This window comes from Vulpes vulpes, chromosome 16 (genome assembly GCF_048418805.1).
Source record: "Vulpes vulpes isolate BD-2025 chromosome 16, VulVul3, whole genome shotgun sequence".
Classification (NCBI taxonomy): Eukaryota; Metazoa; Chordata; class Mammalia; order Carnivora; family Canidae; genus Vulpes; species Vulpes vulpes.
The window spans coordinates 72,516,206-72,535,225 of NC_132795.1; the positions used below are offsets into that span (position 1 = coordinate 72,516,206).

The following is a 19,020-nucleotide window of genomic DNA, read 5'->3' on the forward strand; positions in this document are numbered from 1 at the left end:
TGAGAGAACTCGAATCAAGCCTGCCCTGACTTCTGACCTGTAGAACTGTGAGATAATAAATAGGTATTGTGTTAAGCCTCTGAATTTGTGGTGATTTGTTATGCAGCAATAGAAAAAAATTGTATTTAAAAGAGGGGAGTTGGAAAAGTCTTCACCCTTAATTGCCTATAGTTAACTTAGAGATCTCTCTATAACCACATGAATCAAGTCTTACACTAGCAAACTTATACCTGGTGGGCCTCCTCTGGGGTTTGTTTCTCTGCCAGAGAATCTCAAGTAGTATTGATTGGAAGTTTGTTGCCAAAAACTTGAGTATCTTAGCAATGTTCTGTAAAGAAACTGCTAGAACGGGATTGTTCTCATTCCAGAATGAGGACCCAGTGTATATGGAATCTTTTTCCTGGGAAAGGTAATACTTTGTACTGATTTAGTCTGCTCTGAGCCTGTTCAGTATATTATTAAAAGTTGATGAACAGTGGCATTTTTAAAGAAGGATTAGGAGAGGAAAAAAATCTGCCTTTAGAGATCGGATAATCTACTCTGCATCGAAGAACACACTTTTTCTTAAAAAACTAAAACTTATTTATGTTATTGTGTAAGCACGGATCAAATCCTGTATGTGCCAACCAAATTTTTGTACTTTGCAAATATTTTCCAAAATATCTGTTTCTAAAACATTAATTGCTAATGAAGTTTGTATTTTATTTTGGTTTGTATTTATTTTTACTCTATTGCCATACCCTTGATAGAAGAACAGCAGAGCAAAAGGGAAGAAAATAGAGGCTAAGACTGTCAGAAAGTTAGAAATTGGAAGTCATAATCATCTTCGTGTTCTAGGGGAACTCAGATAACCCAGCTCTTTCTTTTATAGAAAAGTAAATTTTTCCAAGCTATGTAGCATTATTTATAGTGTGTAAAATTTGATAGCTGTACAGTTTTAATTACTACTTTTGATATATAACATGAAAACCAGTATGCTTATTTCTTTAATGCATGTGAACATACAATGCTGAAAAGACTATGACCACAGTATTAAAAAAAAAAAAAAAAAAAAGGACTTGTTATATATATATCCCTGTCATCAATACCTTCTTGCCTGAAATACTCCACCTTTTTGGGGCACTAACTAGATCATTTTCAAGGAAACAAACAGGAAAGAGCTGGCAGTCCAGTGTGTGTGTGTGTGTGTGTGTGTGTGTGTGTGTGTGTATAAACAATTTAGAAGACATTGTCCAAGAAAGTAAGCTGGGTATTGAATGGAAAGCACTTTGTGAAAAGTACCGTTCTCGGTGTTGTTCATATTGCAGTAAAAATGTTAATAGTGGTGCTAAAATTGTTCTCCAAGTAAGGGTTGTTTGTTGTGGGGAATAACTAATGACACTCTTGGACATGAGGCAGGCTACTTTATGTGTCACTTGCTCCTGGTTGTTGTTTTTTTTTGGTATTTATTAATAATTAGCAAATCCCTCCGAGTCAAAAGTTAGGTAGTTTGGTTAGACATCTATTATTTGAAATGCTCAGTGTTTGCTGATATTGGTTGAAAATACCTTTTGAAGACTTATTCTTTGAACCTTAAAAATGGCTGATATGGATAGCACTGTAAGGTAAGCAGATTTAACACTTTTCATTTCAGTAAAGAGTGATGTTTTCTAACAAAGATTTAAAAATCAGTTGACTGAACATAATGTTTCATTTATGGAATGAAAAACTAATGTGTTTCTCATTGAGAACACTGTTTGGAAAGGTTGTAGATGTTTCTGGAAGCACCCCTTAAGAAAAGGTGCTTGAGGAATTGCTTTTCCAGATTGTACCAGAATTTTTTTTTCTCCTTAAATGTATTGTACATATTTTCCTGAAAATGTTTTCATTGGGTGAATGGTAATATCTGTAGTAATATTTTAGGTACCTGTTGGATTTTTAAAGGAAGTCATTTTCAAATTTGCTGCTATAATTGAAAACCTAATAACTGGTCCTGTTGACTGTGCCTTTCATTACTGTTTCTCTGTGCCACAACCGTTCATGTGTTTGGAATAAAGAAGTTTAAGAAGCCATGTTGAATTCAAGATTCCTTCTAATAAAAATAGATAAAACTTAATGAGTAGTAAGTTTTATTATTAGTTTCAACACTGATATAGGAATTTACCTAAAACTATTTTTAGTTATGTGGGTTTTGGAGAGGACTTCAAAGGAAAAGACACTGATTATCAGGGTTATAGAAGTGTTCACTCTCTCTCATGTATACTAAGGAGAGTAGCCACCATGCACCGCTTCAATCGAATATATTTTGTATAGAAAATGTTGTAAATGATGATTTTATGTCCTATCGTACAGTGATTCATCTTTGAGTTACGTTACAGGTCAAGGAGACTTTCGAAGGTTATACTAGAATCACGTGGTCTACACAAATGTTTAAAATACAACCTATTAGAAAATGGGGACAGACTACGTACCTTGTCAGTAACAGTGGTGGGGAGCATATGATCAAGTTCTCCAAATGGGATTTCTTTCAAAAATACTTAAAGCTTTATTAGAATGAATAAAATACATGCTTTAGTTTAAAAAATATTTATTATAGAAATGTACATTTAATTAGTTTTAAGGAATGTACCTTGACAATGGTGTCAACATATGTATTTTCTCAAATTTGCAAACTTTACACCTGAAGATATCTACAAAGATAGTTTATTTACAAGTTTAGGAAGAAATCATTTCACCCAGAGTGCTTGCTGTTGGGGAGGATGGAATAGTTTCAATACTGCTTTCATTTCACTCTGTACTTATAGAAGGAACACAGTGTGTGGGTGAAGTTCCATCCTAGTGCTAGTGACAGGCCGTAGAGCAGAATGAGAGGTGCAAACGGATAAAGAAGAATAACTGTATTTTTCAAAAATGGCAATGCTGGAAAAGAAAAATTTATTTTTTTAAAAAAGGAAATATGACTAATGAACATTCTGAAAGTTATTACAACAGGTGAAGCCAAAAACAAACAACAACAAAAAAACCCCCTGCATGTTCTGAATTGGGGAAACGCTGCTCTAAAGCCAGAGTCTGCTACTTGCTCTGCTGCTGGTGCCGCCAGCTCCTCACGGCTGACCAGAGGAGCTAGTCATACTTGAGCACCAGGGGTGTGTATTTACAGTAACGTTCTCATCATCCAGAGTGACAAGAAAGGACAAGCCGGGTTATACCAAAAAGAAACTTCTAGCAGGATTTAACAGTAAATTTGCAAACTGCATCCTCAAGCCAACAGAGGTTGGGCCTGATTTGTGACCTCTGTAGAACCACACAGTGATCGTAAAAACAAAGGGAGGCAAAGGTTTAACACCTTGAAATACATTCAAAAGGGTGCCCTTACCTATGTGACCATATGTCAGCTCCAACTCATGCCCCACTCTAAGCCCCTGCTGGGACCAAGAATGGGAAAGCCAGGGAGGAAAGGAAATGGGGTGTGGGTTCCTACAAGTAACCTGGAAATATCAACATGGTTTAACATGGCTCCTTAAAATTATAAAATTTGTTACACACCAACCATGCCACTTTTTAGCTGCATGACCATTAGTTTCTGTACCCTCGTCTGAAAAATGGGGTTAAGTAAATCTAACTGTGAAGATTAAATGAGGTAATTCATATAAAAGTAAGCTAATTATGTTATTACAGCAAAACCACCCCACCTCCCACCTATGTTCTCAATCAAAACTGTACCATGACTTACCACTGTATCCTAGGAAGGTTACATAGATGTAATAGCCAACTGCCACCAACCATAAGGTATTTCCAACTAAATATCCAATGAATGTATCCGTCAGGATAACATCTGCAGAAGAGAGGTGTACAATGAATCTCTTTTCAGGGCATATAATGGTGACTTTTTGATGCTCATTTAAGAAGTAACTGCTACTTACGGTTGATGAAGAAAAGCTGGATAAAATGCAGAATGACTAGGAGGGGATAAAAAGCATTCAGATGCACATCAAAGGCATAGCCCCATTCCACATCATAGTCTCTGCTTTGCCGTTTCACTAAATACTTGTTAGAGATAAACCTAAAGAGCAAAGTTAAAATTTCTTTCATAATATAATAAGATTAATTCCAAGCAGTATTCTAGATACTGGAGACAATGTGATGAGCAAAACAGATCTCTGCCTTCCACCCAGTTGGAGTCTTCAGATGGCATATATGGAGAAAAACTCAGCAATAAGGAAGGATAGAAAATATAAAGTTGAAATGCAGTGTTAAACAGGATAGTCCTATGAAGGTTAACACCTGGGTCAGGACCCAAGGGCAGGGATGGGAATTACCCTCATTCCAGGCAGAAAGGAGTCTGAACACAGAAGTGGAGGAGGATGGAGGAGGGGGCAGGGTGTGGCCTGTTTGAGGCTGGGTGAGGAGGCCACCTGCTTGGAACAAGTGAGAAAAGCAGCAGGACATGAAGTAGGGAGCCAGAGCTTATGGAGCCTGTGGCCATTTTAAGACTTTTGGCTTTTATTCTCGATGAGATAAGGAGTCACTGCAGTTCCCAGAAGGATATCTGACTCACTGTTTTGACACGGTTTCCTGAGACTGGATTTGACGGAGAACAGGTTACAGGGACAAGAGGGAAACAAGGACACCCGTGGGGGAGGCTATGGCGAATGAGAGATGAGCAGGGGTGGTAGCAGTAGAGGTAGTGACATGGGGGAAATGCTATGGTTGGAGGGCAGCACCAACAGGATCTGTGTTAGTACTGCATGTGGAATAAGATAAAAGATGAACAGTCAAGGATGACCAAGATTTCTGTCTGAAACCAATGAGGATTGAGCTGCCATGAACTACAGTGAGCAAGATCGGTTTGGGGCAGTGCAGGAGTTTGGATGTGAACCTGTGATGTTGAAGATGCTGGTTAACATGGAGTAAGAAGTATATAAAGTCTGGAATGTAGAGGAGAGGTTGAAAATGGGAGATACAAACTCATCCATGTATAAATATTTAAAGCCATGGGCCTGCATAAGGCCCCTCCCCCCTCCAAAAAATGAATGCAGATACAGAATAGGTCCAAGCCTCACACCTAATAGGTCACCTCTCCATTAAAAGCTCAAGGAATCAGGAGGAACCGGTAAGGGAAGGGCTGCCAGTAACCTCTCTAGCCATTAGAACAATTCTTCAAGCTTCTGTCCTTGTTCTGCAGCATAGCCTACCAGTTCAGTTAACTGATGAGTGGATGAAAAAGCTTTTAGCTCACGACTCAAGAGCTCTCATTCTGTGGTTTTCCTCCTGCTGCTCCTACCCCTTTGCTTATTCCTTACATGGGCACTTTCCAGGCTTCTGTCTTCACTCTGAGTCTTACCTCTGGAACACAGACATGCCTTCTGGGAGAGCTCAAGACATCTGTAGTTTTCACCTCCCACCTCCACATTTAATAATGCCAATAATATTCTCATCTTGGCCCAGACTGGTAGGTTCAGAGTCATCTACCCCAATGTCTACTCTACCTTTATTTCCACTGAAGTCCTCAAGACACCAGAACTCAGCATGTCTGACATGGAATGCTTCATCTGCACCTGCCACTTTTTCCTACCCTCATCATAGCCGATTATCACAGAATGTTCTCAGATCCATCTCTCTCCTCTCTTCCTGAGTTCATCACACTGTCTGGGCCTGCTCTGCTCTTGTGCAGACCCCCACAGTTGTATCCAGCCACACCACTCTCCTTCAGCTCCTTCAAAGCCACAGAAGACTTTACTTCAAGTGTAAATCTGATATTTCCTTATTCCAAAGCCTCCATGTTCTCCACCTCTCCTCTTCTCCCCAACCAACATATGCAAGCTATGAGATAAAGTCCAATTCTTTTTTTCTGAACTGCACTGAAGGCCACATTCTATAGTCACGTATCTTCTTGAGCTGGTGAGTGTCACCCTGCACCACTAGACCCAGGATGTTGTTCTTGTGCATCAGGAATCAATGATCCCATCTCCCCCAAACACCTCCTCCTGCTGATTCCTTGGCACATCTGGGAGGACAGCAACCACATGTCATCATTTCTAACACAGTTCACAACACAATGTAACAAAATATAGGTTTTGAAAAATATACTGAGTCAGTCCCTTTTCTTTTTTTTAATGAGTAGGCTCCATGCCCAACATGGAGCTTGAACTCACAACCCTGAGATCAAGACTTGAGCTGAGATTAAGAGTTGGAAACTTACCCGACTAAACCACCTCAGCACTCCCCCACCCAGTCCTTTTCTACTTAACTAATATGGACTCAAACTAAAGGTGCTAAACTCCAGAATGACTTGATTTCTATGGCCCTATAGAGTCAATGATATAATGATAGAATGCCTGCTACAATCGATCCCTTTGAAAGCCCTATTTACTGAAACAGTTTCATCTGCCATGCTTTTTGATAATGAATATGTAACTTCTATTAGTTAGTAGTATTCTTTTTACCCCAAATGTTAGAATTCCAAATTAATGACACATACCATTTATTGACTCCCAAGCACATACAAAACTTATACTAGTAAGGAGTTACAAATGAACACATTGCTATCAGAGGGTAAAGTCTCAGGACTTTATTTAAAATGTTAATAACCACTATTTATTGAGCACTTCCTATATACCAGGTACTTTTTATACCACAATCTTTTCAAATACCTTACAAATTAGATCACTAACTCCATTTTACAAAAGAAACTGGGACTAAGAGTTACAGTTAGACTGGGACTAATGAGCTGGCATGTGAACCTAGGCCTCTCTGAGACTAAAATTTCCGTAGTGTTTTCTCTGATACATGATGCCTACAACCTCTACTCAAACACTGGCCTTTTATGAACTCACTTAAAACATCCAATCCCCTCATCTGGCATGCCAACCATATTGGAGCCTGCATCTATGAGAAAATGGAAAAACCAAATGCTGGATTTATACATTTCTACTCAGTACACTACCGTTGTTTTTTTTTTTTTTTAATTTTTTTATTTTTTTATTTATGATAGTCATACAGAGAGAAAGAGAGAGAGGCAGAGACACAGGCAGAGGGAGAAGCAGGCTCCATGCACCGGGAGCCTGATGTGGGATTTGATCCCGGGTCTCCAGGATTGCGCCCTGGGCCAAAGGCAGGCGCCAAACCGCTGCGCCACCCAGGGATCCCGAGTACACTACCATTGTTAAACCAAACTCAGAAGTCAGACTGTGTACCTGTCCAGTAAAACCTGTGTGTCTCAGCAAGACGGCACCAAGTTTAACAAATCCTTTTTCAAATGTCCTTCATTTAAAATCTGATATTCAGAGTAAGATTCCATAAAATAATCCTCTATAGCTTAAACATCTAGAAGTGACCCACTGACAAATAAAGGTGAAAACCATGCCATCATCCAGACGATGTAAGCAGAATTGACTAACTACATATTTTTGCAAAACCAGGGACTTTGTTAATATAATCATTATTTCAGTTCGCTTATTTGCTGCACTTTGACAATACAGACCACCCCTTAGAGTATTTTCTGATACAAATAATGACACGGGAGGGCAGGTTCTCATAATCCTAGCAATCAAAATTGATGCTTTCAGGAGACCATCCAAGATGGCGATGGAGGGACCCTGAACTCCCCTCCATGGACAAACCAAATCTATACCCACATATAGAGTAATTCTTCCAGAAAAAGAACTGAGGGCTGACTGAACAGCTTCTGCACAACAAAGGACAGAGGGACCACACAGAGAACATGAGAGATAGAGGCACAGAAACAACAGGAACCCCCCACTTGATGCTGTCAACTGAGGGGTGGGGATAGAACCAAGGAACCAGGAATAGACTATACCACCCTAACGCATGGAAAAAAGCCCCACTGTAAAATGGCAACTAGGATTCAAAGGAACCAGTCCTTGAGCATCTGCCAAATGGCTGGGACCTGAGGAACTGGTCTCCAGGGTTCAGAGGGCTGGCAGGTGCCACTGTGTATGTTCCCTCCCCCACCAGGCCCAACACTGACAGCATAGATGGGAGCGGGATATGGCCACCCCAGCTGGCCTGCCACTTCAGTGAACCCTGGGACCCTATCCCACACCAGCCCAACTCCCACTGAGGTGCACATAAAAGAGCAGTGGTTTATTTTTTTATTTTATTTTATTTTTTAATTTTTTTTAATTTATGATAGTCACATAGAGAGAGAGAGAGAGAGAGAGAGAGAGAGAGAGAGAGCGGCAGAGACACAGGCAGAGGGAGAAGCAGGCTCCATGCACCGGGAGCCTGAGGTGGGATTCGATCCCGGGTCTCCAGGATCGCGCCCTGGGCCAAAGGCAGGCGCCAAACCACTGTGCCACCCAGGGATCCCAAGAGCAGTGGTTTAAAACACAACTAGAATATAAAAAAACTAACCCTCAGCCAAATGGCCATGGCCTGTGGGAACACATTCTGGGGCCAAAGGGGCCGGTAAGCACCACTGCTTATGTCCCCCCAACCCCCACCATGCCCCATCACTCAGACTGCAACAGGGCACAGATGCCCTAACTGCCCAGCACTTGAATGAGCCCCACACCCCTAGCCACAGCAACTTTAGCTCCAATTCTCCCACCAAGGCCCCCACTGTGCAGAGCACCCTGGAATCACCAGCCCAGTTCGAATCCAGCTTTCCCAGCAGGGCACTGCCAGCCCAGGCCCACTTTAGTTTCAGGCGTCCTGCTAGGGTATGCCCCATGTGGCACACTCAGAGACCCCATTCTAGCCATGCCCGCTACAGTTCCAGCCAGCCAAAGCCAGAAGGCATACATATCTCTACATGGGACAGTCCAACACAAGACCAGTCCTTCAAGACCAGGAAAAGGAGCTGTTCTGCCTAATTCATGGAAACAAATACAGAAAGTAAAACAAAATAAGGAGATAGAGGAATATACTCTAAGTGAAATAACAAGATAAACAATGTACCTGATAAATAGTTCAAAGTAATGGTCAACAAGAAGCTCACCAGACTTGAAACAAGAGAGGGTGAACCTAGTGAGAACTTCAACAGATAGAAGAAAATATAAGAACCAATCAGAGCTGAAGACTACAGTAACTGAAATGCAAACCACACTAAAGAGAAAGAGCAGCAAACTAAGACACAGAAGAACGGACTAGCAATGCAGAAGGCAGGAAATGGAAAGCAGCAAGACTGAACAAAAAGAAATAATTAAAAACAAAAATAAGGATATGATTAAGAAGTCTTAAAAAAAAAAAAAAAGAAGTCTTTGGGACAATATCAAGCATATTGACATTTGCATTATAAGAATTCCAGAAAGGGGGGGGGGGGGGGACGACAAAAAACTTACTTGAAGAAATAATCACTGGAAACATCCCTGACCAGGGGAAGGAAGCACAGATATCCAGGTCCAGCAGCACAGAGAGCCTAAACAAGATGAACCCATGAAGGCTAACACCAATGCAAATAAGAATTAAAATGTCAAAGATTAAAATAAAGAGAGAATCTTAATGCAGCCAAGAGAAAAGCAACTGGTTACAAAGGAAGGCCAATAAGGCATTCAGTTGATTTTTCAGCAGAACCTCAAAGACGTGATACATTCAAAGTGCTCAAAGGAAAAAACCTACAACCAAGAATACTTAACCCAGCAAGGTTAACATTCAGAATTGAAGGAGAGATAAGAGCTTCACAGACAAAAGGAGTTCACCAGCACTAAACTGACCTTGAAATGTTAAAGGATCTCTTTAAGCAGAAAAAAAAAGGCCACAACTAAAAAATGCGAAAGAAAAAAATTTCGCAAGTAAAAGCAAACATATAATAAAGGGAGTAGATCACTCACTTATAAAGTTAGTATGAAGCTTAAAAAACAAAAGTAGTAAAACCAATTATATCCAAAAATTAGTTATCAGACTTAGAAAAAAAAAAGATGTAAAATCGACATGACAAAATGGAGGGGGAGTAAAAATGTAGTGATTTTAGAATGTGTTCCAACTTAAGTAACCAAGAAACTGCTATATACACAGAATGTTACATATGAACCTCACAGTAAGCACAAACCAAAACTGTGTGATAGACAAAAAGTAGAGAAAAAGAATCCAAGCATAACACTAAAAAAAAATGTCATCAATACAAAGCAAGAAAAGATACAAAAGAATTACAAACAAAACAAAACAAAACAAAAACAAAAACAAAAACAAAAAAAGCCTAACAAGATAGGAATAAGAACAAACCTACCAATAGCTACTTTCAAGGTAAATGTCTAAATGCTCCAATCAAAAGACATGGTGTACTGGAAGTCTAGCCAAAGCAATCAAACAACAAAAAGAAATAAAAGGTATTCAAACTGGTAAGGAAGAAGTAAAACTTTAAGTATTTGCAGATGAATTGATACAATAAATAGAAAATCTGAAAGATTCCACCAAAAAACTGCCAGAACTGATAAATGAATTCAGTCACATTGCAGGATACAAATCAATATACAGAAATTTGTTGCATTTCTATACCCAATAATGAAGTAACAGTAAGAGAAACTAAGAAAACCCATTTGCAAATGCACCCCAAATAATAAGGTATCTAGGAATCAACCAAAGAGGTAAAAGACCTGTGCTCTGAAAACTTAAAAACACCAATGAAAGAAATTGAAGATGACACAAAGAAATGGAAAGACGTTCCATGCTCATGGATTGGAAAAGCAAATAGTGTTAAAATATTCATACTATTTTCATTCATACCAAAGCAATCTACACATTAATGCAATCTATCAAAATACCAACAGCACCTTTTACAGAACTGTAATAAACAATCCAAAAATTTGTATGGAACCACGAGACCTTGACTAGCCAAAGTGAGCTGGGAAAAGAAACCACAAAGCTGGAGGCATTACAATTCCAGATTTCAAGTTATACTACAAAGCTGTAGTGGTCAAGACAGTATGATACTGGCACAAAAATAGACACATAGACCAATGGAACAGGATGGGAACTGAGAAATGAACCCACAACTATATAGTCAATCTTTGACAAAGCAGGAGAAAAAGACTATCTCTTCAACAAATGGTGTTGGGAAAACTGGACAGTGAAGAATGAAACTGGACCATCTTTCTTAATTACACCATACACAAAAATAAATTCAAAACAGATTAAAGACCAAAATGTTCAGACCTGGTATCATAAAATTTCTATAAGAGAACACAGGCAGTAACTTTGCTGACACTGATCATAGCAACTTCTTTCTACACAGGTGTCCTAAGGCAACGGAAAAATAAAGCAAAAATAAACTATTGGGACTACATCAACTTAAAATCTGCATAGTGAATGAAACAATCAACAAACTAAAAGGCAACCTATTGAATGGGAGATATTTGCAAATGACCTATCCAATAAAGGGTCAGTATCCAATATAAAGAACTCATAAAACTCAACACCCAAAATACCAATAATCAAATTTAAAAAGGAGTAGAAGACATGAACAGGCATTTTTCCAAAGAAGATATATGTCCAGATGGCCAAAAGACACATGAAAAGCTGCTCAACGTCACTCATCATCAGGGAAATGCAAATCCCTCTCACCTGTCAGAATGGCTAAAATCAACAATACAAGAAACAACAGGTGTTGGCAAGGATGTGGAGAAAAAGAAACCCTTCTGCATTGTTGGTAGGAGTGCAAACTAGTGCAGCCACTGTGGAAGACAGTATGGAAGTTCCTCAAAAAGTTAAAAAATGAACTGCCCTATGATCCAGCAATTGCATTATTGGGTATTTACCAAAAGAATACAAGAACACTAATTCAAAGGGACACATGCACCCCTATGTTTATAGAAGCATTATTTATAACAGCCAAGATATGGAAGCAGCCCAAATGTCCATGGATTGATGAATGGATAAAGGAGATCACATACACACAATGAACTATTATTCAGCCATAAAAAAGAAAGAAATCTTGTCATTTGCAACAATATGGATGGAGCTAGAGAGTATAATCCTAATCAAAATAGGTCAGAGAAAGACAACATATGATTTCACTTGTGTGGAATTTATGAAGCAAAACAAGCAAAGGAAACAATATAAGAAGAGACAAATTAAGAAAAAAACTCTTAATTATAGAGAACTGACAGTTACCAGAGAGGGGAAGGGGGGCTTGGGTAAAATAGGTGATGGGGATTAAAGAGTGCACTTGTGATGAGCACAGGGTGTTGTAATGGAAGTGCTGAATCACTCTTTTGTACACCTGAAACCAGCGTAATATTGTATGTTAACAGGAATTAAAAATGTAAAAAAAAAAAAAAAAAAAAAGAAAGAAAGAAAAGACAGGGTAACTGAATGGATAAGAAAACAAGACTCAACTATATGCTGACAATAACGCTACCTTCAGACCTAAAGACTCCTACAGACTGAATATGAAGGGATGGAAAAAGATATTCTATGCAGATGGAAGCCAAAAAAAAAAAAAAAAAAAAAAGAAGAAGAAAGAAAGAAAGACAGGCTGGCCAGGGAAGCAATACTTCTTTCACACAAAAATAGCTTTTAAAACAAAGACTGTAACAAGAGACAAAACAAGGCGTTACATAAAAGCATTACACAATGATAAAAGGTTCCATCCAACAAGGGAATTTAGCAATTATAAATATGCACCCAACTATGAGAATACTGGAATACATAAAGCAAATACTAACACACATAAAGAGAGAAATAGTAACACAAAATAGGGGACTTTAATACGCCGCCTACATCAATGGATAGGTCATCCACACAGAAAATCGGTAAGGAAGGACAACATATTAGATACACATACACAGAATATTCCCCCCAAAACCAGCAGAATACATAATCTTTTCAAGTGCATAAGACATATTCTCCAGAACAGACCACAGTTTAGACCACAACACAAATCTCAATAAATTTAGGAAGACTGAAATCACATCTAGCATTTTTTCCAACCATATGGTATGAAACTAGAAATCCATTACAAGAAAAAATGGAAAAATCTCACAAACATGCACAGGCTAAACAACCTTTTACTAAAATAACAGGTCATCATCATCAACTACAACAACAAAACCAAAGAGACAAAGTTCCTGAGACACATGAAAATGGAAACAATGTTCCAAAAATCTTTGGGACACAGCAAAAGCAATTGCCAGAGGGATGTTCTAACAGGCATACCTCAAGAAAGAACAAAAATTTCAAATAAACAATCTAACTTTAAACCTAAAGGTATGAGCAAAGAACAAGCAGAACCTAAAGTTAACAGAAGAAGGAAGTAATAAAAACTGGAGTAGAAAGAAATGAAATAGGAACTGAAAAAACAATAGAAATGATTAAAGAAACCAAGAACTAGTTCTTTGAAAAAATAAACAAAATTGATAAAACATTCAGCCAGAGTCATCAAAAAAGAGACAGAACCCAAATAAGTAAAATCAGAAATGAAAGAGAAGTAACAACTGACACCAGAGAAATACAAAGGATTACAAGAGATTACTGTGAAAAAATATATGCCAACAAATTAGACAGCCAAAAAAAAAAAAAAAAAAAGGATAAATTTGTAGAAATATACAACCTTCCAAAACTGAATCAGGAATACAAAGTCTGAAAAAAATGTGTTATTATAAGTAATGGATTTGAATTGGTAATCAAAATACTCCCAAAAAACAAGAGTCCAGGACCAGATGGTTTCACAGGTGAATTCTACCAAACATCTACAGCAGAGTTAACACCTATTCTTCTGAAACTACTACAAAAACAAACAAACAAACAAACAAAAAAACAAAGAGAAAGGATATTTTTCAAATCAGTTCTACCAGGAAATCATTACCCTGGTACCAAAATCAGACAAAGACATCACAAAATAGGAAAAGCATAGGCTAATATCCTTGATGTACAAAGATCCAAAAATACTCAACAAAGTATTAGCAAACCAAATTCAGTAATACATTAAAAGGATATTCCACTTGAAGTGGGATTTATTCTAGGGATGCAAGGATGGTTCAATTATGTGCAAATCATTTAATGTGATACATGTTAACGAAATGGAAGATGAAAATCGTGATCTCAATAGATGCAGAAAAAGCATCTAACAAAATTCAACATTAGTTCATGATAAAGCTACCAACAAAATGGGTTGAGAGGGAATGTACCTAATATAACGAAGGCTATAAATGACAAACCCACAGCTAACATCATACTTAATGGTGAAAGGCTGAAAGCTTTTCTTTAAGGATCAGGAACAAAACAAGAACATACATTCTCACCACTTTTATTCAACATAGTACTGGAAGCCCTAGCCAAAGCAATCAGACAAGAAAAATAAAAAGCATCCAAATCGGTAAGGAAGAAGTACAAATGTTTCTATTTGCAGATATATGATACTATATATAGAAAACCTAGAAGACTCCACCAAAAAACTATTAGAACTAATCAATAAATTCAGTGAAGTTACAGGACACAAAATATACAGAAATCTCTTGTGCTTCTGTACACTAATAATGAAGCACTGGAAAGAGAAACTAAGAAAATAACCCCATTTATAATTGCACCAAAAAAATACCTAGGAAGAAATTTAACCAAGGAGATAAAAACCCTATACTCTAAAAACTGTAAGACACTAATGAAAGAAATTGAAGAGGACACACACGTGGAAAGATACTCCATGATCGTGGATTGGAAGAATCAATATTGTTAAAATGTCCATACTACTCAAAGTGATCTACAGATTCAATACAATTTCTATCAAAACACCAATAATATTTTTTAGAGAATTAAAGAATTCTATAATTTGTATGGAACCACAAAAGACCCCAAATAGCCAACGCAATCTTGAGAAAGAAAAACAAAGCTAGAGGTATCACAATCCAGATATCAATACATACTACAAAGCTACAGTAATTAAAACTGTATAGTACTGGCACAAAAACAGATTGGGGGTGCTTGGGTGGCTCAGTTGGTTAAGTGTCTGACTCTTGATTTTGGCTCAGGTCATGATCTCAGAGTCATGAGATCAAGTCCCCGGTCAGGCTTCATGCTAGGCATGGAGTCTGCTTAAGATTCTCTCTCTCCCCCCTCCTCTGCACCTCTACTCCCGCTTGCTCTCATTCTCTCTCTCTAAAAACAAAACAAAAAACAAAAACAAAACCAGACAGATCAATGGAACCGGATATAGACCCAAAAAACAAACTAACACATGGACAATTAACCTATGACAAAGGAGAAAAACATATACAGTGGGAAGACAGTCTCATCAATAAATAGTGTGGAAAAATCTGGACAAGTACATGCAAAAGAATGAAAATGGACCATTTTCTTACATCATACAGAAAAATAAATTCAAAATGGATTAAAGAACTAAATATGAGAAATGAAGCCATAATGCTCCTAAAGAAAATATAAACAGTAATTTTTTGGATATTGGCCTCAGCAACATTCTTATGGATTTATCTCCTCAGGCAAGGAAAACAAAAGCAAAAATAAACTACTGGGACTAAACCAAAATAAAGAGCTTTGCACAACAAAGAAAATCACAGACAAAATAAAAAAGCAATCCAGTGGATAGGAGAAAGGATTTGCAAATGATATATCTGATAAGGGACTAGTATCCCAAATATATTAAGAACTATACAATTCAACAATAAAGAAAAAAAATCCAAATAAAAAATGGACAGATGACCCGAATAGATTTTTTTTTTAAAGAACACAATCAAAAAGCCAACAGATACATGAAAAGTAATGCTCAGCATTACTTAGCATCAGGGAAATGCAAATCAAAGTACAATGGGATATCACCTTACACCTGTCAGAATAGCTAGTATTGAAAAGACAAGAAATAACCAGTGTTGGCAAGGATGTGCAGAAAAGGGAACCCTTGTGCACTGCTGGTGGGAATGTAATCTGGAGCAACCACTGTGGAAAACAGTATGGCAGTTCATCAAAAAATTAAAAACAGAACCAGTACTGGGTATTTATTCAAAGAAAATAAAAACACTAATTTGAAAAGCTATATGCACCCCAATGTCCATCACAACATTATTTACAATGATCAAGATATAGAAGCAACTAAAGTGTTCAACAATAGTTGAAGGAATAAAGAAGAAACGGGGTGTATATACACACACACACACACACACACAGAGGAATATTACTCAGTCTTAAAAAACAATGAGATCTTACTATTAGTGACAACACAGATGGACCTAGAGGATATAATGATATGCAAGATAAGTCAGGAAAGACAAACACTGTATCATTTCACTTATATGTGGGTCTAAAAACCAAAATGAACAAAAAACAAACCGGTTCATAAATATAGAGAACAAACTGGTAGAGGAGAAGAGAGTTTAAGGAATGGGTGGTATAGGTGGAGGGGATTAAGAGATACAAACTTCTAGTTATAAAATAAATCAGACACAGAGATAAAAAGTACAGCATAGGGAATGCTGTCAATTTTATAACAACACTGTAAGGTGACAAATGGTAAGTAACTACACTTATCTTGGTGAGCATATCATAATGTATATACATCTCAAATCTCTATGTTGTACCCCTGGAACTAATGTAACATTGTGTGTCAACTATATTTCAATAATAAAAAAAAATTTAAACTCATGCTTTCAGTGCACATCAGCTACTGTATCTCTAAAGGAAGCAAATGCAGGCTCTACAGCAGGACTTGAAAAATCAAAATTATGATACTTACCACATTAAAGTTGATATGAGAAGACCAACGCCTACACAATCTATGAATACAACCCAAAGGAGAAGCTTTATCGTTTCAAAAAATCCCATGTCCAGAACAAAGCCAAATCCTATAGTGGACACTGAAAGAAAGATTTGTGTGATAAATTCAGGACAGGTTCTGAAAAGGCAGTCACATATTTAAGCCCAGGTAAAGGTGAAAAAAATCTTATACATTTATACCCTAAAGGTGGTTAGGACTCTCTCACTACATTATTGGAGAATTTAAAAGTAGTTTCACAAGTTTGCATTGGTACTTTTAGCACTCTCACTCTAGATTTGCCCGTGAAATGCAATTTCCCATCTTGATAGTCCTTTTCACAGTAAGTCTGCATTTGGTATCAACTTCTTTATCATAGCAGCTAAAAGACACGGAGTGACTCTGTCTTCTGCTTTTCCATGTTCCGAAGAAACAATTTACTCTGGATCTGCCTGGGACCTTCGAAACCAGAAAAAACAACACTCTTTTTCCTGTGAGATTTTTGAGGCTTCAGAAAAGAAGAAACAGCTTCAAATATCCTAAATCCTGACCCACAATATGTTTATAACAAAAGATTTTGCAAACGACAAGTACAATCTAAAACACTAAGTTTCGGGGCACCAGGGTGGCTCAGCTGATTAAGTGTCTGCCTTCGGCTCAGGCCATGACCTTGGGTCTTGGGATAGAGCCTCCTGTTGGGCTCCCTGCTCAGTGGGGAGCCTGCTTCTCCTTTCCCCTCTGCCCCTTTCCCTGCATCCTCTAATAAATAAATACAATCTTTAGAAAAACAAAAACAAAAACAAACCAGTCTGTTCTTCAACTCTATTACAGAAAAACTAACACTTACCACAGAGCCAAATACTTAAGAGGACCAAGAAAGCAGGGTCATCTCTGGCCCACTGATCCTTTGTCTGCTTTCGGTAATGAAAATTTCTGTAAACTCTCTGTGGGGAAGTAAATAGGTAGAGCATCTGCCATGCAGCAAACTCGAAGTCCATCTGCCGAAAACGAAAAAGTCTTCTCAGGTATTTGTAGCGTTTTGCCCCAGCCGTGTGTCTTGCTGCATCTCTGGAATTCAACACTCCGTTCCCCTGCACTAGGGAATTCACTGAAGTACTCGGTAACATCTTCCTAGATGGAAGAAAAAAAAAATCTTTTACAAGGATATCCTCTTGTATCCTCTTCTGAGATATTCAGGAGGGATGCCCTCTTACATTTCCGCCCCAATCCTTGGTAAACGTCAGGGGTCAAAAGCTAATGGAGGTGGTTCTGAGGCTTATTTGGGGGCTCAAGAACTGTCGGCTGCACGTCAGGCAAGGGCAGCGCCACACCCTTCGGAACCCTCACAGCACTTCTACGGGGTCTGTAGGTTTCCCACGCTTCACCTCTCTCAAGCCTGGGGAAGCTCCCCCTAGTAGTCACTGTTAACCACAGGGAGGGAGGAGAGGGAGACAGAAAAAAAAGCTCTAGGAGGTGAAGGGACCCCCTCAGGAGCACAGAGAGGACTAATGGAGCCAAAACTCCCGTGCTCTAAACCATCAGGCCTTTAAGGGAATCGGTTTTAAAAGCCAATTAGAAACAATGTTACCGACGAGGTAAAATAATGGCATATTCACATGGGTCCATCAGTGCAAGACCACCAAGCAACTCTTTCACTGGAATATGATTTAAAAACAAAATTCAAGCCCATAGTGCATTACTCCGTGAATAGTTCAGCAGAGGGATTGGCAGCGTGGGAGGCCGGTGGACCCAGCCTGGAGCCCGGGGAGCGCAGCTCACCGTCCAGCCCTCACAGGCCGGCCGCCCAGTTCCCGCCCCGCCCCCCAGGCCTCCCGGGCGCCCGCGGCGCCTCGCCGGCTCCAGAGGCTCCCCGTCACCCCGGGGCTGCGGGGAAGGTCGCCATACTTAGCGGATGAAAACACAGGACGCCCAGTTACATTCGAATCAATCTCAGATACAAGTATAACTTATAGTAGGAGACTGTCCGAAACATTGTGTGGGACATACACGGAAACGCTGTCGGTCGTTCATGTGAAATTTAAGCGTAAATGGGCGTCGCTGGCTTATTTATCTGGTAACCCTACCGCAGGCCGAGCAGCCGGACGCGGCTACGGTCACTCCGGGGCCGAGGGCCGGCGCGCCCTGAAGGGCCGGAGGAAAAGGCGCCGGCGAGCCCGAGCCCGAGCCCGAGCCCGAGCCGCGCGTGCACGGAGCAGTCCTCGGGTCTCACCTGGAGCCGCCCTGCGGCCTCCAAGAGGTCCAAGCTAGCCCGCCACCTCCGCCCAGCAGCCAGACCCAGCAGGCGCCGGGCCGACTTCCCTTCCCGCAACGTAGCCAGCGCAGGGGGCGCGGCGCGTCACGTGCACCCACTTCCGCCGTGCGCG

The 19,020-nt window shown here is 39.3% G+C and overlaps 1 protein-coding gene across 2 annotated transcripts; it reads right to left on the bottom strand.

Annotated features, from left to right (window-relative positions):
- Positions 1-2,549: 2,549 nt before the first annotated feature.
- Positions 2,550-19,008, bottom strand: UNC50 (unc-50 inner nuclear membrane RNA binding protein). Of its 2 annotated transcripts, none has more exons than XM_025992504.2 (6): positions 18,867-19,008; positions 17,484-17,767; positions 16,619-16,739; positions 3,903-4,042; positions 3,713-3,814; positions 2,550-2,898 (listed from the first exon to the last, which is right to left on the bottom strand). In XM_025992504.2, the coding sequence occupies exons 2-6, from the start codon at positions 17,761-17,763 to the stop codon at positions 2,762-2,764; spliced, it is 780 nt and encodes a 259-aa protein (XP_025848289.1). In that variant the 5' UTR covers positions 17,764-17,767; positions 18,867-19,008; the 3' UTR covers positions 2,550-2,761. The 2 variants fall into 2 exon arrangements, with proteins under 2 accessions (XP_025848289.1, XP_072597236.1); XM_072741135.1 differs by having other exon boundaries at positions 18,644-18,972.
- Between the last annotated feature and the right edge of the window lie 12 nt (positions 19,009-19,020).